This window comes from Bos grunniens, chromosome 5 (genome assembly GCF_055505025.1).
Source record: "Bos grunniens cultivar Pamir isolate PY7600 chromosome 5, Bosgru_T2T1.0, whole genome shotgun sequence".
NCBI classification, from domain to species: Eukaryota; Metazoa; Chordata; class Mammalia; order Artiodactyla; family Bovidae; genus Bos; species Bos grunniens.
Window position 1 is genome coordinate 121,105,418 of NC_141169.1, and position 27,604 is coordinate 121,133,021.

General features: G+C 57.3%; 2 protein-coding genes and 1 long non-coding RNA gene across 66 annotated transcripts in view; 2 read left to right on the forward strand and 1 right to left on the reverse strand.

Annotated features, from left to right (window-relative positions):
- Window positions 1-3,192: 3,192 nt before the first annotated feature.
- Window positions 3,193-25,971, reverse strand: DENND6B (DENN domain containing 6B). Of its 43 annotated transcripts, none has more exons than XR_015164706.1 (20): window positions 13,677-13,936; window positions 8,422-8,460; window positions 8,309-8,351; window positions 7,678-7,790; window positions 7,177-7,257; window positions 6,517-6,622; window positions 6,320-6,399; window positions 6,184-6,246; window positions 5,869-5,924; window positions 5,216-5,338; window positions 5,039-5,134; window positions 4,848-4,890; window positions 4,663-4,728; window positions 4,466-4,530; window positions 4,298-4,378; window positions 4,160-4,213; window positions 3,899-4,008; window positions 3,691-3,793; window positions 3,524-3,598; window positions 3,193-3,442 (listed from the first exon to the last, which is right to left on the reverse strand). XR_015164706.1 is itself a non-coding variant. In XM_086403478.1 (20 exons), exons 1-20 carry the CDS (start codon window positions 13,842-13,844, stop codon window positions 3,320-3,322), a joined length of 1,740 nt encoding a protein of 579 aa, XP_086259604.1. In that variant the 5' UTR covers window positions 13,845-13,936; the 3' UTR covers window positions 3,193-3,319. The 43 variants fall into 43 exon arrangements, 24 of the variants coding, with proteins under 24 accessions (XP_086259604.1, XP_086259603.1, XP_086259614.1 ...); XR_015164708.1 differs by having other exon boundaries at window positions 3,699-3,793; window positions 4,298-4,387; XR_015164705.1 differs by having other exon boundaries at window positions 4,298-4,387.
- Window positions 17,269-19,985, forward strand: LOC147373309 (uncharacterized). The gene is made up of 3 exons (XR_015164718.1): window positions 17,269-17,405; window positions 18,284-18,340; window positions 19,852-19,985. It is a non-coding gene; the product is annotated as an uncharacterized LOC147373309 (long non-coding RNA).
- Window positions 24,303-27,604, forward strand: part of PPP6R2 (protein phosphatase 6 regulatory subunit 2) — a 61,879-nt gene continuing 58,577 nt past the window's right edge. For 14 of the 22 annotated variants that reach the window (XR_015164686.1, XR_015164687.1, XR_015164688.1 and 11 more), the window contains exons 1-2: window positions 24,303-24,514; window positions 24,771-24,908. The gene's annotated coding sequence lies outside the window, so the exon portion shown is untranslated. The remainder of the gene's footprint in view (window positions 24,515-24,770; window positions 24,909-27,604) is intronic. The other 8 variants (XM_086403447.1, XM_086403442.1, XM_086403449.1 and 5 more) reach the window with 1 other exon arrangement.

The following is a 27,604-nucleotide window of genomic DNA, read 5'->3' on the forward strand; positions in this document are numbered from 1 at the left end:
GAGGGGGAGGGGAGGGCTCGCCAGGCGGGGGAGGGGGGTGGGGAGGGGAGGGGAGGGGGGTGGGGAGGGGAGGGGAGGGGGGAAGGGGAGGGGGGTGGGGGAGGGGAGGGGGGTGGGGAGGGGGAGGGGGGAAGGGGAGGGGGCGGGGGAGGGGAGGGGGCGGGGGAGGGGAGGGAGGCGAGGGGGCGCGGGAGGGGAGGTGGGGAGGGCCGCGGGCGGGACGCTCCCAGCGCGCCCCCCGGCGCCCCCGGCGCCCAGCGTTTTCAGGGGGTGGACTCCGCGTGTAGCCTGGGAGGTTCGGCCTGATTCAGGCTCAGCCTCGCTGCCCGCCCGAGGAGCCCAAATCTGGGCTCTGGAGAAGAGTGTCCGAGACCCCCGGCACCCCAACCCTCACTCAGACTGGGAACAGGCCGGTCACAGCGGTCCTTTGCAGGGCTGAGGCCTGCAGGGCCTTGTCCCCACACCTCCTGGGGGAAGAGGGGTCCTTGGCTTCCAGCCACCCTCCCCCCCAGCTCGCACCCAGGATCCATCGACTGGCCTTCCAGTGCTCAGAGGTGGGTGCCCAGACACGGCCCCTCCCTGGGGAGTCCAGTTCCAGACAAGAGCTTGCCCCACTTTTGGCCACTCTGGCCTCATCCACCCTGATCCTGATGCCCCTGGCCGCTCCCTACCCAACTTGAGCAGAGGTGGGGACCATCCCCCCCAGGAGGCCAGCTCTCCTGTGTCCTCCCGCTCCCTCATGGACACTCTCTGGTCACAAGCCCTGGTGTGGTGAGTGGCTGCTAAGGACCCAGGGGAGTGTGAGGCCATTTCCCAGCCCTAACCCTAACTCCCACACTTGGACCCCCTCCCTTTCTGAGGGAGCTGCCATCCAACTTCCCCTTCCCTGCAGACAGTCTGTTTCCTCCACCCTGGGACTTGCCTCCAGTGCTCAAAACCCCCCACTAGGATGAAGCTGTTGGAGAGGGTCGCACATGACTTCTTTCTGCGACATGCTCCCCACCAGCAAGGCCACACCTTCACATTTTCAGCCCTGAACCAGCCACACCAAGGCCCATCCACACCCCACCAAGAGAGCCCTCGAGTTACCAGAATCTCATAGGAATGCCAACTTTTCATCCAAAGAGGAAGTTGAAAGACAAGCATGTGTCACAGAAAGACACTTTAATACCAAAGATGCGGGAAGGCCCCCCATCCCAGACTAAAGGCGAGGCTTTAAATAGCGTGCAGGAAGCTTGGGGGTGACGACTGTCCTTCCTGCCCTGGATCAGCCCACATCGTCCCACGCCCATCCCTGGCCACCACTCCAGACCCACACACAACCTCCCAAAGAAAGCGGCCTCCCACACTGGCTGACCGCGGAGCCCCCGTGGACCACTGCTTCCTGCCCATCCAGGCCCTGCTGTGCACAGAGCTCTGGTTGGTGGTGCGTCGGCCTCCTTTGACCCTCCTGACCTTTCCTCCCTCCTCACCGTCTGTCCCAGCCAGGGCTGACCTGATCCTGAGAGAGAACCAGGGAGCTTTGATGGGGGGGAGGATGGAGCTGGCAGGACTCCATGCCAGGCTGTGCTGTGCCCAGAGGCTGCCAGCATTGGAGTCCACCGTGGGCAGCGATGCCACCCTGCCAGGCGGCCCTCCCCCACACCCCCCACCAGGGGAACAAGCTGCTGTGAGGGGCCGCGGCATGGACTCAAGCGGTGCTGGAGGGAGGGCCCGGCATCCAGGGGCATCTGGCGGTGCCCGCTGGGACTGCTGGAGCCAGAAGTCTGGGGGGTCGAGGACACCCCGGAGCCCCCTTGCAGTGCAGCCCTGGGAGGACCATGGGCGAGGCTGCCCTCTAGCACAGGCCGTCATCCTCCAAAAACAGAGGAAGGAGACCGGGCAACGTGCCACAGTGACAGCTGGGCACCCCGCACCTGGCAGCCTTGTCCCAGAGCGGGCAGGGTGCAGGGGGGCCACCGGAGGCGGCGCTCAGGGTGGACGAGCCGACACTGGAGGTTCCGAGACCGGTGCTGCTGCCGTCTGGGGGCGCCCCCACCCAGCTGGGGAGCAGTGGTGGTGCGGCCCGGCCTGGGGGGCGCTCCAGAGGAGACAGGAGGGCCCCACTGGCACCCGCGCCGCCCGCCAAGGGCCTGGAGGCCTCTCAGGTGCAGCCTCTCGGGCGTTTCGCTGGGACCTCCCGAAGGCCTGCGGCTCTGGGTCCAAGCCTCGGCCCGCCCCACCCCACCTCCGGCTGACCAAGCTTCCCTCTGAGTGCAGCTGACGGCACTGGTCGGGCCTGGGTCCAGTGCTCCAAGGTGTCCCATGGGGGCGTGGGTCACTTCAAGGAGGCTTTCAGTCCTTGCCAAGGAGCCTAGGGCCCTGAAACTCTGGAGGGCTCTAGCTGCAGGGGCCGGGTCCGGCTAGAGTCTAAGACCCTCTTCTGCCTGCGGGGGCAGATGGACACGCGGGGGGCCACTGGAGCGCCCGTGAGCTGGGGCAGGGCAAGGCAGAGTGGCGGGAGGGGTGCCCAGTGGGGTGTCCCTCGAGTGGAACCGAGACAGGGCCCTGGACCCGCCTGGCAGTCCCCCAGGCCTGGCAGAAGCCCCACGAGCCGCAGGGCAGCACTCCTCTGAGCGAAGTGGCTTCTCCCCTCCCAGGCGAGGACTGGAGCTGAGATTCCCCTCCAGGCAAGAAGGGGGGCAGGGGGCGCCTGTGTGAGGGAGGCGTCTGCCTGGCAGCCACCTCTTTCTGTCTTTGGTCCTGAGCTGGGCATCCTGGTGGGTCTAAAGTGAAAGTGAAGTCGCTCAGTCATATCCGACTCTTTGCGACCCCATGGACTGTAGCCCAACAAGCTCCTCCATCCGTGGGATTCTCCAGGCTAGAATACTGGAGTGGATTGCCATTTCCTTCTCCAGGGGATCTTTCCAACCCAGGGATTGAACCCAGGTCTCTCGGACGCTTTAACCTCTGAGCTACCAGGGAATGCTGCTGGTAGGTGGGTCTAAAGGACACATCAAAGGCAACGCCTGGGCCTGCAGGGTGCGGGCAGATGGGCGTCTGCAGGGGGTGGGTGGCCTTGGCCCAGATCAGATCAGTAAGGGCTCACAGCGTGCCGCCCCCACCCGCCTAAGACCTTGGGGTGGGCAGGTGGGGCCCAGGGGGAGGTGAGGCTCAGCTGGCACACGAGCCACCAACAGTCAGGGTCCAGGCTATGGTTCCAAATGCCACCTTTACTGCTGGACGACGGTAGTGCCAGGTGGGGGGAAGCAGGGAGCTCGTGGGGGGGCGGGGGAGGAAAACAGCTGCCAGACTCTGGCCGGGGCCCACGGGCATGGTCCTAGGGAGGGCACAGGACGGCCTGCAGGTCCTTGGGCAGGGAGCTGATGGCCGTGTCGATGTACAGCCGTGCCCGCTTCAGTGTCGCCTCCTTCACGGGCAGCTGGTGGCCCTGCGCCCGAACCTAAAGGGACAGCGGGGCTCAGGGGCAGGCAGCCTGCACAGCCGGCTGGCCAAGTGCAGGCAGGGCCGCACAGAATCTCACCAGCCTCTCCCGAAGTTTCAGGATCAGATCCACGACCTCCACCTCGGACTTGTCCTTCATCCAGATCTCGATGTTCTGCGTGGACGATGGGCTGTCTGTCTCCAAAGGCCCCCCCAACTCTGGCAGCAGCTTCCCCTCCAAGCCCCCTCCCCCAGCACTCCCCTCACCGCCTCACAGATGGCCTCGAGGTGAAGGGCCTCAAGCTTCTGGGTCATCTCCCTGTGCCGCTGCCGGTACCACCCGTCAAAATGGGGGGACTTGAAAAACCGCCTGTAGGGGCAGGGGGGCGGTGGCTGTGGGCTCCGGTGGGCTGACGGGTGGGTGCGTGCGCCCACCGGCCGCGGGAGCCCTGGACCCCACCAATGGGCCGCCCACCTGTAGAGGCCCAGCCAGTCGCCCTTGAGGACACAGGTGAGCTGGGGCCCAGATCGCTCCAGGCTTTGCAGGAAGTCATCCTGGCGGAAGGGGCGGATCTGGGGAGGAGTCTGTGACAGTGGCGGCGAGTGGCCAGTGAGCCAGTGCTGGAGGACCAGCCTCACAGGGGCACGCCTGGGCCACTTAGGAGTCTCCCCGGGGCACTTCCCAGGCACACCCCTGGCCCTGACTGAGAACCCCCAGCCCCCCCTGGGACCACACCTTCCAGGGCACGATGCCCTTCTGCAGCGGCATGAGGCTGGCCATGTAGTGCTCCTGGGGGCGGGAGGGCAGTGAGTCTGGGCCACAGCCGCCACCCCCCCCTCCAGTCCCCGGTCCCCTGCCCCGTGCTGGCCTCACCAGAGGGATGATGAAGCTCTGAGTGAGCTCCAAGAGGTGGCGCCTCAGCACCGCCGTCTGCACATCCGACGTCCGCTTCTTCTGCAGGCCCTGGGGGTCGCCAGGGCTGAGCCAAAGCACCAGGCCTGGGTCCCCCTCCCAAGGGGAGCACCCCACCCCCAGCGGTACCTTCAGCAGCCGTCTGAGCAGGGCCTTGTCTCGGTGGAGGTGGGCTGTGTACGCGGTGTAGAGGCCTGGGGAGGGCAGAGAGCCGCGTGCTCTGCTCTGGGGGTGGGGGCACCCCCTCCGGCTGTGCCAGCCCCACTGCCCGCCCCTGCCCGGCCCCAAGGCCTGTCTCTGGGTCCCAGGAGAAGAGGAACACGGACCTGGCTTGGTGTCCAGGGTCTTCAGCCTCGAGGGCTTTTTCAGTTTGACCTGCTTGGGAAGGTCCCCTACGAGACACACCCCACGGCCGGGCCTCAGGGCCTCAGCTCTGTCTCTGTAGGCTCAGACCCCACAAGGCCCCACACACGTCCCCAGGGGCCCTGGGTGGAGGCGGAGACAGCCTCACCTGACATCTTGGGCTCCCCGACTCGGAGAATGTGGGGCCAGTGCTGGAGTGTTTTGATAAAGAAAGGGTTTGTGACTCCCAGGACCACGTTTGGTCTAGAGAGAGAGAAAAAGGGAGGGAAGGAGGCGAGGCGTGGCGGGGGCAGGAGCCGGGCCGGGCGGGGGAGGGGCGGGGCCGAGGACGGCGCTTACGGGGCCTGCGTGCGCGTGGTAAACTCCTTGAACTCGCTGTCATGGATGGTGAAGTAGGGGCGGTAATCGCAGCAGAACTTGAGGGGCTGCAGGCAGCTGCGGGAGTGGGGGCCCTCCGGGCAGTGAGCACGCGGGGCGGGCCCTGGGCCCCTGCCCCCCGCCGGGCGCCCAGCCAACCTTGTCAGCGCCAGGACCATCTCCGAGGACACGGCGGGCGAAGGCGCCAGGACCAGCAGGGGCTCCCCGAGCAGCATCAGCTCCCACAGCAGCTGCACGTGGGCCAGCACGGGCCGGAAGCACCTGGGGGGGCGGGGGGCCGGCGGGGGTGTCGGCCGGGCAGGGGGCTCCCCAGCTCCGACCACCTGCCCCCACAGGTCCGGGCAGGCCCTGCTCCGAGTGGACGCCGGACTCACACCAGAGGGAAACGGTGGAGAGACGTGGGAACCTGCTGAGGGCGCGTCCAGGCCGCCCCCGTGGCCCCCAAGCTGGAGGCCGGCATCCCTGGCTCCTGCTGGACCTGGCGGGGCTCCAAAGGTGGGGTCCCCCGCCGACCCCCCAGGGAGCATGGCCTTCCCCCGCGGCACCTTCCAGCACCGTCACTGCTGTCCCTGCGCAGCCTGCCCATGGCTCTCGGATCCTCTGGGTGCAGACCCTGGGCACCGGGCTCCCTGTCTGCCCAAGTCTCCCTCTCAGAACAGGCCGGGGGGCCAGCTCCTGACTGGCAGTGCCCCTGGCAGCCCCGCCCGGATGGGCCTGAACCTCAGGGGCTCACTCACCGTCTGCGGCGGGCGGGGGTTGGGGGGGGTGAGGTGGGGGCGTGCAGGGCTCACCTGAACAGGTCCAGCTCGTGGACGCTGGGGAGGACCACCGAGGCTGGCAGCAGGGTCTGCGAGGCGTGAGGGGCCAGGCTGAGACTGAGGCTGCTGCCCCAGAGCACCAAGCGGCCCCTGTCCCCCCAGAGGAGTTCTCGGGCTGCATCCCTACCCACAGGTCTCCCTGAGCCCAGCACCCAGGAGCAGGCGGGGCCACCCCGCCCCCAACTGGGTCATGGGCTTTGTCTGGGGTGTGGCCGGCCCCAGGACCCCAGCAGGGGAGCTGGGAGGCCTGGGCCGGGGGCAGGGTTGCGGCAGGCAGAGGGGCCCCACCTCGTGGCCGCTGGGCTCCAGGGGCCCGGACTCAGGTGTGTCCGCTCTCGATGGGATGTGCACCTGTGGACCAAGGGGCAGCTGCGGCGGGAGGGCCACACGCACAGGGGCCCCCGCGCCGGCTGCCAGCTCCCACCTGGAGGACGACTCCCATGACGGGCAGGCTCAGGGTCCGCCCCGGCGCGGGCGCCGGCCATTGGTCGATCTCGTTGCAGACTGTGGACACAGGCGGCTGGTGTCAGAGGCTGGGCCTGGAGGAAGCTGCCCAGCGGAACCGCCGCGAGCTATAGCCGGGTGGACGCAGTGGCCCCGCCGGGCCTGCTGGTTGCTCACCTGCTTCCAGGCAGGGCGCCAGCTTGTCGAAGAACTCGGGGGCCACCAGGCCCAGCAGTGCCTGGAACAGCCGGACAAAGGGCAGGCGGGACAGCAGCACCAGCGACTGCAGGGACCCCGGGGCTGGTGAGACGCCGCCCCAGCCCATGGGGACCCCGCAGGGACTCCTGGGGCCTGGCTCTCCAGGGCTGCCCGGGGCAGGGCGTCCCACCGGCTTTCTAGGATGGCTGTCTCAGGAACAGCCTGACGAGGGACTTCAGGTCACTAGAAAACCACCACCACAGCAGAGCAAGCTGGAGCCCAGGCCTTTGGCAAAGGCACGTGGCCAGGATTCTGGGAGGGTCTCCTGGGATTCAAGCACCTTCTGCTCTGGTTCCTGAGCTCAAGAATGAAGTCACGGAGACTGTGATGAGGCGCCCCACCCACATCCCAGCTTGGGGAGGGGCAGGGAGCCGGGGCTGGACAAGGCTGCGGGCGGGCTGGGCGAAGCGGGGCCTCCACAGAGCCCACACCCCGGCCTGGGTGGTGGTGGGCTCAGCCCGGCACCAAGTGCCCAGAGCTGCAGAGGAGAGGGTGTTCCTGGAGGCTCCGGACCCCAAGGCCGTTAGTCCCTCCTGACGGCAGCTGCCCCCGCTCCCAGTGGAGCCACCCCAGGCTCACCTTCTGGAAGTAGCCCCGCTTCACGGAGCTGTCCTTCACCTGCCTGAAGTACACGTAGCCAAAGTAGTGTGCGGGCTCTCTCTGGAAGGAGGGGTGTCAGCCAGGCCGCGCCCCCGCCCACGCTCCCTGCTGCCCCCGTGGACCCCGGCCCAGGCTGTGGCATGCTCTCCCCAGCCTCCAGCTGGCCTGTGAACCTTGGCTCTGGGAACCTGGGAACCTCTCCAGGGACATCTCCGCAGACCCGGGCAGCGGTTCGGGGCTCGGGAGGCCTTTAGGCCTGCACCCTAAGCCCTGCCCTGGTGCACACGAGCGCCCAGGACCAGCTCCGGGGACACCAGCAGGGCCTCAGAAGGGCTGGCCAGCCCCCGCTCGAGGCTGGGGCGCCAGGCTCAGCTTGCGGCAGTCGGAGACCCTGCCGGCTGGGGGTGGGCCAGGCGGCCTGAAGGGGCAGCTCCCGGCCGGATCCTGCCCCATGGTGGAGGGGAGGGGGTAGCCGCTCACCTGGAGTGACGCGGGGGCCCCTCTGTCGCCACGCTTCTCACCCGCGTGCCCGGGGCACCTCTGCCCTCCACACTGACGGATGCGAAAGCTGAACTGCGTGTCCCCAAGGCAGCCTGGGGAAGAGAAGGCCTGTCACGCTGGGTCCAGCTGGAGTCTCTCCTGCCAGCCCCTGGGGGGTCGGAGGGGGGAGGCCAGAGCCCCTTTATCTCCCCACAGAGGCCCCCGTGCCCTGACTCCTGTATCTCGGGGTTTAACCTCACTCAGCACACAGACACGCGTAGATAGCCCCGCAGTGTGGGCACAGAGGAAGCCCACTGTGGGGTGGCAGGACCTCCATGTGACCTGGCTGAGCCTGCCTGGGATGGAAAACAGGCTGGCCACACATGCGAGCCCCGGGGAAGGGCCGAGGCCAGGACCCGGTGGCCCCTCTGCCGGGGCGAAGACCAGACCCCGCGGGTCCCTCTGCCCAGACCCCTCTTTCCACAGGAGCCAGGGAGCCTGGCGGCCACTCAGGACTCAGAATATCTCCCCAGAGGAAGCTCGGCCGGGGCTCCAGGCGGTGCGGTGCGGGCCGGGCCGGTCCCAGAGTGACGCCCAGGGCAGGGCAGGGAGAGGCGGTGGGGTGGCCTACCTGAGTGGGAGTCGGGAAAGGACAGGTAGCAGATGCTGCTTTTCTGAAACACAGAAACCCCATGAGGGTCTGCTCTCCAGGCAAGGTCTGCTCCCGAGAGGGCTGAGACCCACCTCCTTGTCCGTGAGCTGGAAGTCACTGGGGTACACCAGCTGTGGGGGACACAGACCGCTTGGTGGCATGGGCTGGGCTGGCTCGGTGCTGGGCTGCACCCCCTCCGCCTCCTCTGACTCCCTGCTGACCCTCCCCCTCTCCTGGGCTCCACACCCACCCCAGCATCCTGGCCCCTGCAGCATGGGGCCACTCCCGGCCCCATCCTTCCCGTTTCTTGGCCGGCATACCCTGACCAAGCTTGACTCCCTGCCCACATTCTCACCCTCATGGCCGCTTGCTCAGACCGGCCTCTCTGTCTCCATGGACCAACTGCCCGTCCCCAAGACGCCCCCTCACTTGGAGGGGGGCAGGCCCTGCTGGCCTCCGCGCCTGCCCTGCCCACCCAGAGGGGCTTGGCTGTACCCTTCCCTCCCCGCCTGCTCGCGCAGGCAACCAGCCTCCTCGTCCCGGCTTCACTAGGTGGTGCCTGACGCTGACACCCTTGCCTCTGAGCATCTTCACTCCAACCCCCACTAGGGAGGGGTCCGGGAGCTTCCAGCCTGCTCCCGCTTTGGAGCATGACCTGTGGGGTACCCAAGCCCCAGAAGTGTCCAGGGAGCACGACCAGCTGGCCAGGCTGTATCTGGGAGACGGGGCGTGCTCGAGGGGAGCCAAGCAGGTTGAGGCTTGCCTGTCCAGCCAGCAGCCCTGTGCTCAGGCAGCGGGTCTGAATGGATCTCCTTGTGGGACGCAAAAAACAGCAGGCAGCCCCGAATGCTGCTGTTCCTCGGCGGCGCCGCTGCCCTGGCCTGTGCTCAGAGTAGCAGGCTGGTTCCAGTGGCTGCCTGCAGTGGACCGGGAGCGGAGGGGGCTGGTGTGCGTGGCCCCCTTCTCACTCTGTGCCAAACTCCCAGGCAGAGGAGCACGTGGGCTTTGGCTGAAACTAGGCTTCTTCTGGGCTGTGCCCTGAACCCCAGATGCTGAGTGCTGGGCCCTGGGACTCCCGCTGGCGCAATCGTGTAGCTCCTGCCTCCGTGTGCTCTGGGCCTACTGTTTCCTCTGCTGCCACCAAGTGTCCCGAGGCCTGGGACTGTGTCCCAGGCACTTCTGCCTCGGAGCCCCGGCAGGGAGCAGACCCTCACCAGATACCGCGCCGCAGGCATGTCTTGTTTTATTACACTTTGCTTTATTGTGCTTCTGGACGTCATGACTATTTCACAAATTAAGGGCTTAGCAATTCTACAGGCGCCATTTTCTCACGTCACACTTCTGCGTCGTATCCTCGTAACTTCCACAACATCTCAAACTTTTTCACCACTGTATGTGTCTCAGTGACCTGTGATCTATGTATTTGATATTACTGTTGCAAAATGATGACTTACTGAAGGCTCAAACGATAGCGTTTTTTAGCAGGGAAGCACTTTGAAATAAAGGTACACACATTGTTTTTAGATGCGGTGCCATTTCTTGCATGCTCGTTACACCAAGGTCTAAGGTAGTAGTAGTAGCGTTAGTCGCTCAGTCGTGTCGGACTCTTTGCGACCCCATGGACTGTAGCCCATCAGGCTCCTCTGTTCATGGAATTCTCCAGGCAAGAATACTGGGGTGGATGGCCATTCCCTTCTCCAGGGCATCTTCCCAACCCAGGGATTGAACCCGGGTCTCCTGCATTGCAGGCGGATTCTTTACTGTCTGAGCCACCAGGGAAGCTAGTGTAGCCGTAACTTTTTTATGTGCTGGGAAGCCAGGAAATCTGTGTGACTGGCTTTACTACAGTAGCCTGGAACTGAACCCCCAACAACTCTGAGGGGCCTATATTTATGGAGAGTGTGAAAACATGTCTCTAAAGGACAGTGGAACAGGTGGGTCACGTAGAAATCACAAGATGTCAGCTAAGGCGGCAGCAAGAAGGAGGAGCCAAGAGGAAGGAGGCTGCTGTTGCTGCTGCTTTAGTCCCTAAGTCGCGTGACTCTCTGCGACCCCTCGGACTACAGCCCGCCAGGCTCCTCTGTCCATGGGATTTCCCAGGCAAGAACACTGGAGTGGGTTGCCATTTCCTCCTTCAGGGGCTCTTCCCAACCCAGGGATTGAACCTGCGTCTCCTGCTTGGCAGGCAGATTCTTTACCACTGAACCTCCTGAGAAGAGGTAGGAGGGGAGCTGGCCAAACGCTGTTTGTCTGTGGGGTGGGCCCACAGAGGTACCTGGAGACAGCACCCAGAGAGGCAGGAGCCACAGGGCTGCGCGGGCCAGGCCTCTGCGTGTCTGTTGAGAAGGGCAGAGGAAAGGCAGGTGCCTGGCGGCCAGGGCAGGGCACACCAGGCTCTCAGTGCTGAGGTCAGGGGTCTGAATCTGGTCTGCAGGCATAGGAATCGTGCAGCGTCTGAGCAGGCTTGCAGCCCTGCCAAGGGCTCTGCGTTCAGAGTTTAGGAGCCGGGAGCACAGGCCAGAGGGAAGGCCACACCTGAGCGAGGGGAAAAATGGGGCAGACCCACAGAGACGGGCAGAGGGCACAGAGCCTGCATATGGTGAGCCTTGTCCCCTGGAGCCACGGGGTCTCATCCTTTCCACCCAAGCCTCAGGGCTCAGGGGTGGTGCTGCTGTAACCCAGGCGTCCTGAGGACAACAGACGTGGGAGCTTCGGAGCTTCGCCTTGCTGGAGGAGGTACCTACAGGAAAGCGCTTCTCTATGCGCGGCATGGGTGCCCTAGTAGTGTCCTGAGCCGAGGCTGCCTATTCCAGTCTCTCCTCACACGTGCGGCATCGCTTCCCGAGGCTGTGATGCAGGACGTCAGGGGCACTGACTGAAGCTGACGTGGGGGGTCTTCATGACGCGGGGGTCTCTCAAGCTGCCTTCCATTTGGCCAGACATTAAAAGGGATGTAAAAGTATCAAATAATGCCATTCTCCTCAGTAAACTTGTTTCTGAAAATATGGTTGTTTTGGTGGAAATATTAATAGCTATATTAATATAAATGGTATCTCTTGATTCAAAATGGATTAATATGCATTTTTAATTTTTCAGTTTTAACTTTTAGTGTAGAGAACGTTGATAGATGCGACCCACATAAAAAGCCCCTTGGGCCTTCGGTAGTTTCGGAGACTGAAAGAGTCGTGAGACTGCAGTGCGGGAGCTGTGGCCAGCTGAGGGGACGTTGATACCCGCTGGAGCCAGGACCCTCTGGGCTCGGCCGTGGTTCACTTCACCGGCTTTGTGGTTGGCGGGGCTGCAGAGAGGAGCGCTGCCAAGGCCTGAGGCAGCGGAGCTGGGCCCTCTGCTCGGCTGGGAGCACAGCCCTGCCCGCCCTCCCTGCAGGTCTGACCCCTGCCTGCCTGCAGGCTCCAGAGCACCCACGTGGGTGGGACACCACAGACATCCCGCACGCTCTCGGGGGGCGGGGCCTGAACCACTGACTCTGTGTCTCTAGCACAGGACATGAACTGCCGGTGGGCAGGCCCCGGCATCGCACCCAGCTCTGTGTCCTCATGTCCAGCACCAGGACCATGGAGCCTGGCTGGCGGCAGTCGCTTGATACTGGATTTATTGAGTGACTGAATGGCTGGCTCCTTGCCTTTGCTTTTGCTGGCTTCTGGGGGGAGGGGTTACTTGAAACAGCCCCCCTCCCAGGTCTGGATGCCTCCTTCTCATCCTCCAAGATCTGGCCAAGTGCTGTTCCTTCCTCTGAGCTGCGTCTGCCCATGGAAGTCTCCATGACGCACGAGTGTCCGGAGGGCAGTTCCTGGGTCTTCCATCCTGCCCCAGCGCCAAGCACAGTGCCAGAGCCTCCGTGGTGCTCAGCCAGGCCAAGCCCAGGAAAAACAAGCAAGGGCAGGGCAGGTGCTCCATGAGTGATTGTGGATTCAGCTGAAATGACGCCTGATCCTCCCCACAATCTCCAGGGGGGAGAAGAAAGACAAGACTCAAACCAGTGAGCACCGGGGGGCTGCCCTACCTGATCCCTGCACAGACGCGCCGGCCCCCCAACACCCCGGGAGTTATACAGCCCCAGCAAAGCTTGGAAGCCCAGCACATGGAGCCTTTAACTGTTCTTGCTTGAATGGTTAAGTTCTAGAAAATCATACATGAGAATGCCTTAAGGAAATAGTAGACTCCCTTCCCTTGTGATTTCATCGGGAACAATTTGGGCACCAGCAGGAAAATGGACTCTGAGATGCTGGGCAAATCACCTGACCTCTCTGCTCTCAGGTTCCTGCATCAAGTCAGCCTGGTGCGCCATCAGGGGACAGGTGCGGTGAGTGGGGTCCCCACAGCGAGCTGGGTGATGTCAGCCTTCTGCCCATTAGGACTTGAGCTTCCCACAGCCTCGTGGAGTTCAGCAAGGCCTTGGAAAACAGCCCTTCACCCTGACGCTGGCTTTCCCATGACGGCTGACCAGGCTCACCTCAGCCAACTGCAGCCACGGGATGCACCACCTCCTGGGTTCTCAGAAAGCTGCCTCAGACAGCATGCTGAAGCCTATGTCTTAAGCCTCCCCTGCCCTGGTCAGCTCCACAGTCTGTGTCATGGCCTTCAGGGCACAGGGAAGACCATCCCGCCAGGCCTGCTCAACTACAGAAGACCTTCCTCTCTGAGTCTGTCACGTTGTCATCTACATCCATGTGGGTGGGGGTGGGAAAGAGTCTCGAAGGCAGGGAGAATTCCCTAGGCTGGGTGGGCTGGGTGCAGTCAGTGCACAGAAAGATGACTCCCAGGGCTGGATGTGACCCACCAGGGGTCTGGATCAGGTTCTAAGTTAACAAGGAGGAGCCCAGAGGTTTAAGCAAGAGACCACAGATATTGGACTTGGGGTTGACGAATCTGGAGCCTTCCGCAGGTGGAGCTGTCAGCCTTGCATCCTCCCGGGACGTGGGATGGAGGGAGGGGAGGAGTCAAGGGTGACCCCTGGGATTCTGGCCGGAGTAACTGAGGGGAGAAGGTGTCATAGTGTGGGAAAGGCGGGGGCGGGGGGAGCGGGGAGAGACAGGCTTTTCCTGGGGAGGAATCAAGTGTGCCACTTTCGGGATGAGAAGTGCAGGGCTCCCCTCTCCTCCATCCCGATGGGAGGTCTTGGCAACTTCACATTTTCCCCTCTGCTTGGGGGGCGTGTTTCAGGAGGGGACCAGCGCAGGGTTCCAGAGGGGGAAGAACCGGAGGGTATCTCACGGGCAGTGGGATTCCCAGGCCCCTCGGCAACGCCTGAGCCGCATCCGCCTCCAGCGACAGCGCAGGACCCGCCCTCCGCGGCCGCCCCGGCCCCGGCCCGCGGCCCCCTCACCTCCAGCGCCTGGCCCAGCTCCAGGTCGAAGGTGACCACGCACACGCACTCCAGCCAGGCCGAGAAGCGTGCCCAGGGCGTCCCCGGTGCCCGCATCCCGGACGACGGCGCGCCGAGGCGGCCGCGAGCCCGCTGCGGCCCGGCGCCGGCCCCGGCCCCCTGGTCCATAGCCGCAGCTACCTGCACCGCCCAGCGTTGCCCGGGAAACGGCCCGAGGCGTTGCCGAGGGAACCGACCGGCCGCAGCAACCCCGGCGCTACAGCACAGCGCGGCGGAGCAGTCGAGAGGCCATCGCGGGCCAGAACGGCCCAGGGGCGATCTCGCGCGCCCCTGGCGGCTGGAGGAGCGCCGTGCGGCGGAGAGGCTCCGAGACCACAAGCGAGATGCTCCTGCGCGGGCCAGAGCGGCCCGAGCCTGGAGGAGGGACTTCCGGTGGGAGGAGTGATCGGGGAAGCCGAGCCAGGGCCGGGGCGCCGCCCCGGGGGGCGCGGCGTGTCCCCGCCTGGTTGAGCCGGGCGAGTGCCCTGCCCGGCAGGGTTTCGTCGTTACTGACCTCCCACTCTACCGGCTGTCCTGGTCTCCTTTGAGTTTTGTCCCCGTGGTCGCCTCCTGGCGTGCGGATTTGCAGAGGGTCCGTGTGTGACCTCTGGGGCACTTTTGCTTTCTTTAGCCCGGATACCGGTGCTGGGAGACTCCCGCAAGTGCCCTCCTCGCCTGTTGGGTCCACTGCTTTTCCAGATACTTCTGGGCCCCTGTTGGACAGCCTTTGCATACCGTCTCAGACCCGTCTGTCCAAACCGAATTCTGTGTGTAACGCGTAACTCCAGCCAGCAGTGCCGTTTTATTTTCGGCTGCGGTGGGGAAGTGTGGCTGGGGGCAGATGGCAAGCCCCCTCTTCTTCTACGGCATCACCAGCCCTTGCCCCTCAAAATGTGGCCTCAGAGTCTCATCCCCCCCACCCGCATCACACACAGGATCATGGAAGGGCGACTTTGGAGCTGAGACAATAATATAACTGACACGCTCCCTCTCTCTCTCTCTCTCTCTGTGTGTATATATATATATATATATATATATATTTTTTTTTTTTTTTTTAAGGAAAGCTCCGCACTTAGCCTAGGATAGACTAGCTCGGAGTAACAGCTCCCAAGTCTTCAGTAGATTTCTCACTGTCCATAGACCGATGGGAGAATCAGGTGTCTCTTCTTGACTTACCTCTGGAACTCATGGCCTCTTACGGCACTGGCAGTGGAAAAGAGATTAGTGGAGACCTGCTAGCTATTAATTGCCTTGGCCTACAAGTGATCAGGAAGATCCCCTGGAGAAGGAAATGACAACCCACTCCGGCATTCTCGCCTGGGAAATCCTGTGGATAGAGGAGCCATGGCAGGCTCGAGTCCATGGGGTTGCAAAAAACTTGGACACAGCTTAGAGACTAGACAACAACAACGATACGTGATATAACACTTCTGCCTAGAATCCATGGGCCAAAATGAGTCAGAAAAGGGAATCAGAAACTGGTAGTTGCCACACTGCTGGCTTTGAAGATGGAGGAAGGGACCATGAACCAAGGAAAGCAGGCAGCCTCCAGAAGCTAGAACCAGGCAAGGGAATGATTCTCCCCTCGAGCCTCCAGAAGGAATGCAGTTCTGCTGACACCTTGATTTAAGCCCCATAAGATGCAATTCAGATTTCTGACTTCCAAAACTGTAAGTGTACATTGTTTTAAGCCACTGAATTTGTCATAATTTGTTGCAACAGCCCTATAGCTTCCCAGCTGATGCTAGTGGTAAACAAAAAAACCCAAGTGCCAGTGCAGGAGACATAAGAGACCTGGGTTTGATCCCTGGCTCAGGAAGATCCCCTGGAGAAGGGCATGGCAGCCCACTCCTGTATTCTTGCCTGGAGAATCCCATGGACAGAGGAACCTGGTGGGCTACAGTCCATAAGGTCGCAAAGAGTCAGACAGGACTGAAGTGACTTAGCAGGCAAGCAGTAAACTACTACATACAATATGCAGTCTTTCTGTTTGGTTTCTTGCACTTCAGTTCAGTTCAGTTGCTCAGTCGTGTCTGACTCTTGGCGACCCCATGGACCGCAGCACACCAGGCCTCCCTGTCCATTACCAACTCCTGGAATTTACCCAAACTCATGTCCATTGAGTTGGTGATGCCATCCAACCATCTCATCCTCTGTCGTCCCCTTCTCCTCCTGCCTTCAATCTTTCCCAGCATCAGGATCTTTTCAAATGAGTCAGCTCTTCACATCAGGTGGCCAAAGTATTGGAGTTTCAGCTTCAACATCAGTCCTTCCAATGAACATCCAGGACTGATCTCCCTTAGGATGGACTGGCTGGATCTCCTTGCAGTCCAAGGGACTCTCAAGAGTCTTTTCCAACACCACAGTTTGACAGCATCAATTCTTCAGCACTCAGCTTTCTTATAAAGAACTCTCACATCCATACATGACTACTGGAAAAACCATAGCCTTGAGTAGATGGACCTTTGTTGGCAAAGTAATGTCTCTGCTTTTTAATATGCTGTCTAGGTTGGTCATAACTTAGCATAGTATTTTTGAAGTTCATTCATGTTGTTGTGAATATCAGTAATTTGTTCCCTTATATGACTAGTCGTTCATTGTCTGGATGCATGACATTTTCATAATCCACTCTCAGTGGAGTTATTTAAAGAAATTTCAGTTGAAGTTGGAGCCAGGATAGCCAGAACGCTCTGGTTGGGAGCGTTCCCATGTCCACAGTTCACTGTCAGTTATCAGAAACAGGAAGACAGGTGTCTCTACTTTTTCTCTAACAGGAAGCAGAAAACTTCCCTCCACCCAAGGACATCCAAGCCAATCAAAGACTGTCACAGCCCAACCTTTGGGAAGCCTCCAAGCTCCTCCAGTGGACTCCAGTTATCATATTATCACAGCTCCTCCTTCTCCCCCTTTTCTGGGCTGTATGTTCAGTTTATAAGAAACTGTCAAACTATTTTCCAAAGGGGCTTTACTGGTTGATGTTACCACTAGCAATGTACGAAGGTTCCAGTTTTTCCACATCCTTGCCACATTTGATGTGGTCAGCCTTTTTATTCCTTTTTTAAGATTTCAATTCGTTTCCATTGTTGTTGGCTGCCCTGGGTGTTTGTTGCTGTGCACAGGCGCGCTCTCTCATTGCGGCAAGTCCGGGCAGCTCTGCTGTTGTGGAGCACAGCAAGATTCTCAACCCCGGACCACCAGGAAGAGGAGCCCCCGCTCACCGCAACTGGAGAAACCCCACATGCAGCGAGGAAGACCCGGGCAGTTGCAAATAAACCTGTAGAGAGACAGAGATGGGGCTGGAGTGTGAAACCCACATGGATTGCTGGCAGCAACCGGAAGTTAGCAGATGTGTGAAATGGTCCCTCAGAGCCTCCGGAAGGAACCCAGCCTGCTGACACCTTGATTTCAGACTCCTGGCCTCCTACACTGCGAGAGAACGGATTTCTGTTGTTCAACTCTCCAGGTTTGTATCTGTTACAGCAGCCTTAGCAAACAAATATAAGCTCCTGCTAAGACCATGGCTGCTGAGTTTCTAATGAACTTCCCTGGTTGGCAGCGTTTCCCGCCCTTTGTCATGACACTCTGGGACAGTTAAGCTTCTCCAGTGTAACTCCAGGAGGACCTGGCAGCTGGCACTTGTCTTCCCCAGGCTTGGCCCCAGGAGCCTTTTCCCTTTGTTGATTTTACCTTGTATCCTTTTCCTGTAAAAAATTCTGGCTAGTCTGATAATTCCAATCTCTCTGCCATGTCTGGTTCTGAACTGTGCTTTGTCTCTTCAGATTGTGTCTTTTGCCATTTAATTGTGTGATCTGCCTTGTAATTATTTTGCGACAGCCAGACATGATGTACTGGGTGGAAGGACCTGCTGAAAACAAGCCTTAGTAACATCAGGTGAGGGGTGGGGGAGGGAAGCCTTCTTCCCTGGGACCAGAGCCCAGGCCTCAGTCCATCTTGGGATGAGGCCCCAGTCTCTTACTGAGTCTGTGCCTCTGGATGGGAACTTCACAAGTGTTTCTCCGTTTTATATCTCCCCTTGGTTGGGGCAGGATGTCCAGGGGAGGCTGGAGCTGGACATTTCCCTTTCCCAGGTCAGTTAGGCTCTGATAACACCCCAGCAGGTCAGGCTCTGGCTAACAAGATTTCCTTGAAGGCAGCCTTGTTAGGAAAAACAGAGTGCTCAGAACGTTGGGAATGGTTCCTTCCCTCCCTCGGCAGAAAGCTTGAGGGGACTTTGCTGCGATATTTACTTGGGAACCTGGTCATGTTCCAGGGGTAAATCTCACAGTACTGTATGGACTCCCTTAGGACTGAGTCCCCGTGGTGTTTTTAACTCTCAGACTTGTCTATGGTGAGCCTCCAGAAATTTATTAATTACAGTTTGGTCCCGCCTCCTCACACAGAGTCTCAAGTCAGTTTCTCTCCTGAATGTTTGCAGACTGTGACGACTTGTATTCACCTGCCTATCTCTCCTACCTTGGGAAGAGTGGTTTGCTGTGTTCTCTCTTCTCTTACAGACCCAAGAAGAGTTGCTAATTTTTCAGTTTGTTTAGCCCTTTACTTCTCAGCAGAGATTGGCGACTTCCAAGCTGCTTGCATGCAGAATCCTACAGTGCAGAACTGAGGTGGTGAGTGCAGACATCCTTGGCTTGTTTCCAGTCTTTAAAAAGCATAACATCTTTCACCATTAAGTTTGATGTTAGCTATAGATATTTTCCTTTAATGAAGTTGATAAATTTCCCATCTGGTCCTAGTTTTTTGAGAGTATTTATCATGAATGTGTGTTAAATTTAGTAAAATGCCTTTTCTGCAGCTATTGTGACAATCTTGTGGGTTTTACCCTCTTTCCTATTAATATAGTGTATTACATTAATTGAATTTTGGATGCTAAACCAACTTTGCATTCTTGGAATAAACCCCACTGATCTTGGTAGATAAGTCTTTTTATAAGTTGTTGAATTTGGTTCTTCACTCCTGGGTTTTTTTTTTTTCTGTCTTAAATTTTTTTTTCTTCACTCCTATGAATTTGAGAGAGCAGCTTGAAGAACTTTCTTTTTCTTTTCATTTTCTTTCAGTTTGATGAACTTTCTTTAGTGTTTCTGATAAGGGAAATCTCTTCCCAATAAATTTCCTGTTTTGTTTACTGGGACTATCTTTATCTCACTTTCATTTTTCTCTCCAGCCTTCGTTTTTGAAGGATAGTATTGCTGAGTATAAAATTCATTCATTGGCAGGTTTTGTCTTTCCTTTGCACATTTTTCTTTTTTGTTTCGTTTTTCTTTCGACACTTGGCCCACGTCATTTCACTGCCTGTGGCCTCCATCGTCTCTTGTGAGAAGTCAGCTATTTAACCGTGTCCTCCTTCCCATGGGTGGGATGGGGGTCATTTTCCTCTTGCGGTTTTCATGGATTTCTTTGTCTTTGACATCCAGGCATTTGGTTATGGTGTATACAGGTGTGGCTGTCTCTGTGTTGATCCTGTTTGGTTTATGGAGGAGCAGTTTTCTGATCTGGGGAGTCCCGGGTGTCTCAGTGGTAAAGAATCTGCCTGTCAATGCAGGAGACTCAGGTTTGATCCCTGGGTCGGAAAGATTCCCCTGGAGGAGGAAATGGCAGCCCACTCCAGTATTCTTGCTGGGATAACCCCATGGACAGAGGAGCCTGGTGGGCTGCAGTCCAGGGGGTCACACAGAGCGTCAGACAGGACTGAGTGACTGAGCGCGCAGGCATCAGTTCCTGTTACCCCCATCTGTGAGCTGCCACGCCGCTGGGCTCTTGAGGAGAGCAGGACAGGCCATGGCTCTTCCTGCTCTGACTGCGCTCCAGAGGCGTGTTTATTTCATATCACAGTTTTACTTTTCCTAATTGATTGGTGAATACTTTTGCTTTTGGTATTTATATATAGTGATAGAGTTTATTTTATTTGGTCCTTCTGTCCAGAAATTCTGGATTCAGCCTGGCTTTGGACTAGCTGTTCTGTGTACACTATGGGAAAAGCGTTCTATGGAAAAGCCATAACTATCAACTACATCTTGCGATCAATTTCAGAAACAAGGACTGTAGTAGCTTAGCATGTTTTCTCTTTGCATATATAATATATAAACTAACTATCGTCTTTTCTCTGTTTTCCATTTTTAAGAAATACACAATGTTGGAATTGACACACACACAGTAATGATACCGTAGATAACTAACGAGAACCTGCTGAGCAGCACAGGGAACTTTACTCAGTGGTCTGCGGTGACCAAAACGGGAAGGAAATCTAAAAAGAATGGGTGAGTGTGTATCTGTAACTGATTTGCTTTGCTGCACAGCAGAATCAACACAACATTGTAAAGCAACTATCCTTCAGTTAGAAATGTTAAATGACTTGAAATATTACATACACATTTTGCAACAAGGCAAAATGGTTGTCTGAGGAGGGCCTTACAAATAGCTGAGAAAAGAAGAAAAGCAAAAGGCAAAGGAGAAAAGGAAAGATACATCCATCTGAATGCAGAGTTCCAAAGAATAGCAAGGAGAGATACGAAAGCCTTCCTAGGTGATCAATGCAAAGAAATAAGAAAAACAAAAGCATGGAAAAGACTACAGATCCCTTCAAGAAAATTAGAGACACTAAGGGAACATTTCTTGCAAAGATGGGCACAATAAACGACAGAAATGGTATGCACCTAACAAAAGCAGAAATTATAAAGAAGAGGTGGCAAAAATACACAGAAGAACTACACAAAAAATCTTAATGACCTAGATAACCATGATGCTGTGATCACTCACCTAGAGCCAGACATCCTGGAGTGCAAAGTCAAGTGGGCCTTAGGAAGCATCACTGTGAACAAAGCTAGTGGAGGTGATGGAATTCCAGCTGAGCTATTTAAAATCCTGAAAGATGATGCTGTGAAAGTGCTTCACTCAATATGCCAGCAGATTTAGAAAACTTAGCAGTGGCTGCAGGACTAGAGAAGGTCAGTTTTCATTCCAATCCCAAAGAAAGGCAATGCCAAAGAATGTTCAAAGTACGATACAATTGTACTCATCTCACACACTAGCAAAGTAATGCTCAAAATTCTTCAAGTTAGGCTTCAACAATATGTGAACCAAGAGCTTCCAGATGTTCAAGCTGGATTTAGAAAAGGCAGAGGAACCAGAGATCAAATTGCCAACATCCATTTGATCATAGAAAAAGCAAGAGAATTCCAGAAAAACATCTGCTTCACTGACTATGCTAAAGCCTTTACTGTGTGTATCACAACAATCTGTGGAAAATTCTTCAAGAGATGGGAATACCAGACCACCTTGCCTGCCTCCTGAGAAATCTGTATTCAGGGCAAGAAGCAACGGTTAGAACCAGACATGGAACAACAGTTCAGTTCAGTTCAGTCGCTCAGTCGTGTCCGACTCTTTGCGACCCCATGAATCGCAGCACGCCAGGCCTTCCTGTCCATCACCAACTCCCAGAGTTCACTGAGACTCACGTCCATCGAGTCAGTGATGCCATCCAGCCATCTCATCCTCTGTCGTCCCCTTCTCATCCTGCCCCCAATCCCTCCCAGCATCAGGGTCTTTTCCAATGAGTCAACTCTTCACATGAGGTGGCCAAAGTATTATGCAGAGTACATCATGCGAAATGCTGGGCTGGATGAAGCACAAGCTGGAAGGAAAATTCCTGGGAGAAATATCAATAACCTTGGATATGCAGATGGCACCACCCTTATGGGAGAAAGTGAAGAACTAAAGCGCCTCTTGATGAAAGTGAAAGAGAAGAGTGAAAAAGTCGGCTTAAAGTTCAACATTCAGAAAACGAAGATCATGGCATCCGGTCCCATCACTTCATGGCAGATAGCTGGGGAAAGAACTGAAACCGTGTCAGACTTTATTTTTCTGGGCTCCAAAATCACTGCAGATGGTGACTGCAGCCATGAAATTAAAAGACGCTCCTTGGAAGAAAAGCTATGACAAACCTAGACAGCATATTAAAAAGCAGAGACATTACTTTGCCAAGAAAGGTCCATCTAGTCAAAGCCATGTTTTTTCCAGTAGTCATGTATGGATGTGAGAGTTGGACCACAAAGAAGGCTGAGTGCCGAAGAATTGATGGTTTTGAATTGTGGTGTTAGAGAAGACTCTTGAGAGTTCCTTGCATTGCAAGATCAAACCGGTGAATTCTAAAGGAAAATTAGTCCTGAGTATTCATTGGAAGGACTGATGCTGAAGGTGAAGCTCTAATACTTTGGCCACCTGATGTGAAGAACTGACTCATTAGAAAAGACCCTGATGCTGGGAGGAATTGGGGTCAGGAGGAGAAGGGGATGACAGAGGATGAGATGGTTGGATGCCATCACTGACTTGGTGGACATGAGTTTGAGCAAGCTCCGGGATTTGGTGATGGACAGGGAGGCCTGGCGTGCTGCAGTGCATGGGGTCACAAAGAGTTGGATGCGGCTGAGAGAGTGAACTGAACTGAATACATACACTGAATAATAAATTTAGTTAAAAAATACACAAGTTGTCCAAAGTTAACATTACTATTGAGTTTGGAGAGCATAAGAGAATACTCAGTGCAGCAGTGACCATCTGAGGAGTGATGAATGAGCCAGTAATGATGCAGGGACTGCTGGGACTGCACAGATGCTCTCCCTGAGGGGAAGGTGAGGCTTCTTCACTTACAGTAAGAGTAGATGTCCCTCGTAGGTGAAAATATAGCATTGTTTTTTGTTGATAGGAAGTCAGGTGTGTTTGAAAGGCTGCATGCAGAAGCTGACTTTCCAGAGGTCAGTCCACTTTCCACTTACTGCCTCAAATCCAGATCCAGTTTTCTCTGTTGCTCTGCAGTAATGGAGCTGGGTCCTGGGAGCACTGAGCAGGGAATGTTCTGTCCTTTCTTGAATACAGCATTCTTTATAATTAATCTCACTATCAGTAGTGTTTATATCAAACTTTCTCTGAAGTCACTGTGTGGTCTCTGTCTCCTTATTGAACCCCAACTACTGATACAAGGAGGAAAAACCAAGCAGGGAAAGGGGCTGTGAGTGTGCCCGTGTGCATGCGTGTGTGTACACGTGCATGTGTGTATGGAGGCTTGAGATTTTAAGTGGGGAGGCCAGGGAAGTCCTCAGACAGAAGGGGACGATGGAGTAAGATGTGGGAGGTCAGTTAGCACGGGGGCAGTTGGAGGGTGTGACAGGCTGCACAGAGAGTGGCCTGTGGCAGGAAGGTGTCATGATTTGGAGCTAAATGAACAAGGAGCAGAGCACAAATGAGACCCGACTGTGTAGGACCTGTGGGTGGCAGCAGGGACTGGCTTTCATGCTGTGTGAGATGGGGGCCCCTGGGGGAGGGATGCAGTTGGACTTGTTTCCACTGGGTGCTCTGCTGACTATGACAAGCTGGCCTCCAGCAAGTATTGCAGGGTAGCAGCAGGGAGCCCGCGGGGAGGTTGCTGCTGTGAGTTTGGTGGGAGAGACTGTTCTAAGACTAGGGCTTCGGGGAGAGGGGCTCCAGTTAGAAGTGGAGGGACTGGAACTCAGGGTGGGTGAGAGAGGAGAGGGATCCTAGCTGACCCCAGAAGAGCATCATGATCAGGCTGAGGGTTGCCAGCTATCACAGCAGGACAACCAGCCCGAGCGTCGCAAGCACTAGCCCCTATTCTGAAACTCTGCCTAGTGCCCCTCCAGCCTCAGAGGTGGGGGGTGGGGTGGGGTCTTCGTTTGCAGGGCTTGTAATCTATTCTCGGTTGTAAGATTGATGCTTTTAACCCGCATTTCATGACCGATCACCCTACAGAACTTGCCAGAAATCCACCCTGCGGTCTACCTGGGAAAGATGTTCGGGAGGAGCTGTCTAGGCAAATGTGGGACCCCGGGGAAGCCGCGCTTGACGCCAGCGGAGAGGCCCTGTAGCAAACCTTCTCTGGCAACCTCTCCAGCACCCTCTGCTGACAAGGCTCGGCATAGCCAGGGATCAGATCCATTTTGAAGTGAAAAGAAACTTGCTCCTTCGAAGGAAAGCTATGACAAACCTAGACAACATATTAAAAAACAGAGAAATCACTTTACTGACAAAGGTCTGTCTAGTCAAAGCTATGGTTTTTCCATTAGTCATGTATGGATGTGAGAGTTGGACTATAAAGAAGGCTGAGGGCCAAAGAATTGATGCTTTTGAACTGTGGTGCTGGAGAAGACTCTTTAGAGTCCCTTGGGCTGCAAGGAGATCCAACCAGTCCATCCTAAGGGAAATCAGACCTGAATGTTCATTGGAAGGACTGATGCTGAAGCTGAAACTCCAATACTTTGGCCACCTGATGCGAAGAACATACTCATTGGAAAGACCCTGATGCTGGGAAAGATTGAAGGCAGGAGAAAGGGGACGACAGAGCAAGAGATGTTTACAGAGAGGGACTAGAGGAGGAGGAAGCCACGCCCGCCCCTACCTCTTGAGGCCCTTCCGACCCCCGCGGTCACGCCCACCACGCGCGGCCCCGCCCCCGGCGCGGCCCCGCCCACAATCGCCCCACCCACACGGAGGCCCCGCCCCATCCAGGCACGAGGCCCCGCCCCCGGCGTGCGCGCGGCCGACCGCCGCCACCGCCATTTTGGAGCGACCGGAGCGCGGCCCGGGGCCTGAGCCGGTTCTGAGGCGCCGGCAGGCCGCGCCGGATCTGTGGGCGCAGTGTCTGTGGGCGCCTAGCCCGGCCGGGCCCATGTGCGCGCGGCCTACCCCAGGCCGCCCGGGCTTCGCCTCCGCCCGGTCCCTGGCCTCCACCCGGGCCTCCGAGGAGCCGCCGCGACGCCCGGCCCGCGGGGCAGGTGAGTGCGGCCGCGGCTGAGGGCCGGCGGTGCTGGCCTGCGGAGCCGGCGGGGCCCGCGCCTCCGTGTCCCCATGTCAGCTGCCGCCGGGAGGCTCACCTTGCCGGCGCCCCCCAGTCAGCGTCCCCCAGGCCAGCCCTGCCCCGTTAGCGCCCGCCCCGTCCGCGTCCTCTCCACGTGTGCCCCGCGGGCTGACATTCTGTCCGCGTCCGCCGCCAGTGACCTCCCGCCGATGTCCACCCCTCCACTTTCTTAGAGCCCCCAGGGCAGTAGTCTTCGCTCCCTAATGTCCGCCCCACCAGCGCCCCTCGAGGCAGCGGCCACCCCCAACCTGCGGTGTCTTCCCAGTCGGAGCCCCCCGTCAGCGACCCCCCAGAGACTGTCCTCCTCGTCAGTAAGTTTCGCGTTTGTGTCCTCCCTCCCCCTGTGCTGCCAGGGCCCCCACAGTCAGCGCCCCGCTCGCCGGCGAGGTGCCCCGGCAGTGCTCCCGGGACTGCCTGTGTCCCGCTCAGGGCCCGCCGCGTGGCGCTCCCCTTGCCTGAGCCCTGTGGCATCTGGCCCCTTCCCCATCACTGCCTCCTCTTCCCTCGCTGTGCCCTTCCCGTCACCATTAGGGCTCCTGTTTCTCCAGTCGCCTGTCTCCATCTGTCATCGCCTTACACCTTCATGGCAACCCACTCTGGTACTCCTGCCTGGAGAACCCCGTGGACGGAGGAGCCTAGTGGGCTACAGTCCACGGGTGGCAAAGAGTCGGACACGACGGAGCGACTTCTCTTAGTGCCCTTTCACTGCCCGGTGTCTCCCTCCATCACTTCTCCTTCACACCTGTCGCCTTCCCTTATGCACTTTTCAGGCCCCGTGAATGGCCATCACTGTGGGGTCCTCCATACGGCCCCCCCTTCCGCTTTGTGTCTTTACAGCCTAACTCCCTGCATCGACCACAGACTTTTACTGAGCGCTCCCACTTCGCTGCTGATGCCCTGGTCTATCACCACCAGCTCGTCCAGTCACTTCCACGTACTTCCCGCATGTCACTCTACTCTGGCCCCGTTCTGTCCCTGTACCCCCCTGCCTTGTCCATAAGGCCTTCTCCAGCCTGTTACTCTTTTATCCACCTGTCACCTCCCCCCTTCCCTTGTGGCTTAGCTGGTAGAGAATCCACCTGCAATGCAGGAGACCTGGGTTCTATCCCTGGGGTGGGGGAAGATCCCCTGGAGAAGGGATAGGCTACCCCCTCCAGTATTCTGGCCTGGAGAGTTCTGTGGACTGTACAGTCTATGGGGTCGCAAAGAGCTGGACACCACTGAGTGACTTTCACTCACTCACCTCTCCCCGTGGCCTCTTCCTGCCCTGCCCTTGGCTTCTCAGGGCCTGAGTTCTCACTGGTTCTCTCAGCTGTTCACCTCTTCTTCACGTCTCTTCTTCACGTCCTTTCCTTTTTGGCTTACCTTTCCTTTTGGCTTCTCTAATGTCTTTGTAAGGACTGATGCTAAAGCTGAAACTCCAGTACTTTGGCCACCTCATGCAAACAGTTGACTCATCGGAAAAAACTCTGATGCTGGGAGGGGTTGGGGGCAGAAGGAGAAGGGGACGACAGAGGATGAGATGGCTGGATGGCATCACCGACTCGATGGAACAAGAATTTGGGTGAACTCCGGGAGTTGGTGATGGACAGGGAGGCCTGGCATGCTGCAATTCGTGGGGTCGCAAAGAGTCGGACACGACTGAGTGACTGGATTGAACTGAACTGAATGTCAGCTAAACCCTGAAAGGCAAGAAGAGCGTTCTAGACTAAGGGGACAGCACATGCAAAGATCCTGGACCTTCTCCAGGAACCTGGATAAGACCGATATGTGGCCAGGGTAAAGGGGAGACACTCAGAGCCTTGGTTAAAACGTTGGCCTTCCAGTCGTCTCTTGTAGTCTGTTGACTCCGGCCTATGAGGGGCCCCAGGCTGCAGGTTGAGTTGGGGAGTGCCATCAGCATATGAATCACAGAGGGAGAGACAGGATGTTGGGAGTGAGTGCAGTGTCTTCCTGTGCCTTTTTAGTTGTTAGGGCAGTGGCACCCCGCTCCAGTACTCTTGGCTGGAGAACCCCATGGACGGAGAAGCCTGGTAGGCTGCAGTCCACGGGGTCGCAAAGAGTCGGACACGACTGAGCGACTTCACTTCCCCTTTCCCTTTCCCATGGTTGTTAAAGCCATCCTTCAAAAGTGAAAGGTAACAATTCCTGATTCTGATTTCTAATTCTGATTTCTGTTTTTTAGACTAATTTTGCAGGTCCTTCAGCGGCATACGCATGGAGCCAGAAAGCACAGTGTATAGTCCTCTGTGTCTCTGTGGGTTTCTCTGGCCGTGCTGGGTCGTGGTTGAGGTGTGCGAGGTCTTTAGTTGTGGCGTGCAGACTCTCAGCTGTGGCGCGCGCTGCAGTTCCTGACCAGGGTGGAGCCCGGGCTGCCCGAGTGGGGAGCGTGGAGGCTTAGCCATTGGGCCGCCAGGGGAATCTCTGTGTCTGTCTTCTTTTGCTCAGTATTTTTGAAATATAATGATTTTGATTCCTTTATCTGTAGTTGTGCTTTTCATTTGAATAATATTCCTTTGTGTGAAAATAGTTTTCTTATTGATGTTTGGGTTGGTTTCACCTTTTGGCTGTTGTAACTAGTCACTAAGTTTATTGTACATTCTTTGTGGATATGTATTATTTCTTTGGGGTAAATGTGTGGGAATGGAATTGCTAGGTGATAGAATAGATTTATGTTTAATCTTTTTAGAAACTGTGAGTTTTCCAAACTGGTACCACCTTAAACTCCCGTCAGTAGTGTATGAGAGTTCTAGTTTCTCTGCAGCCATACCAACAGTTGATATTATCGGTTTTTTTTAAATTTTAATGCAGGTGGTAGTGGTGTTTCATTATGGTTTTAATAACAACGGTGGGGCTTCCCTGGTGGGTCAGTGGTAAAGAATCTCCCTGCCAATGCAGGAGACACAGGTTCGATCCCTGATCAGGGAAGATCCCACTTGCTGCGGAACAAGCTAAGCCTGTGCACTACAACTGTTGAGCCTGTGCTCTGGAGCCCGGGAGCTGCGAC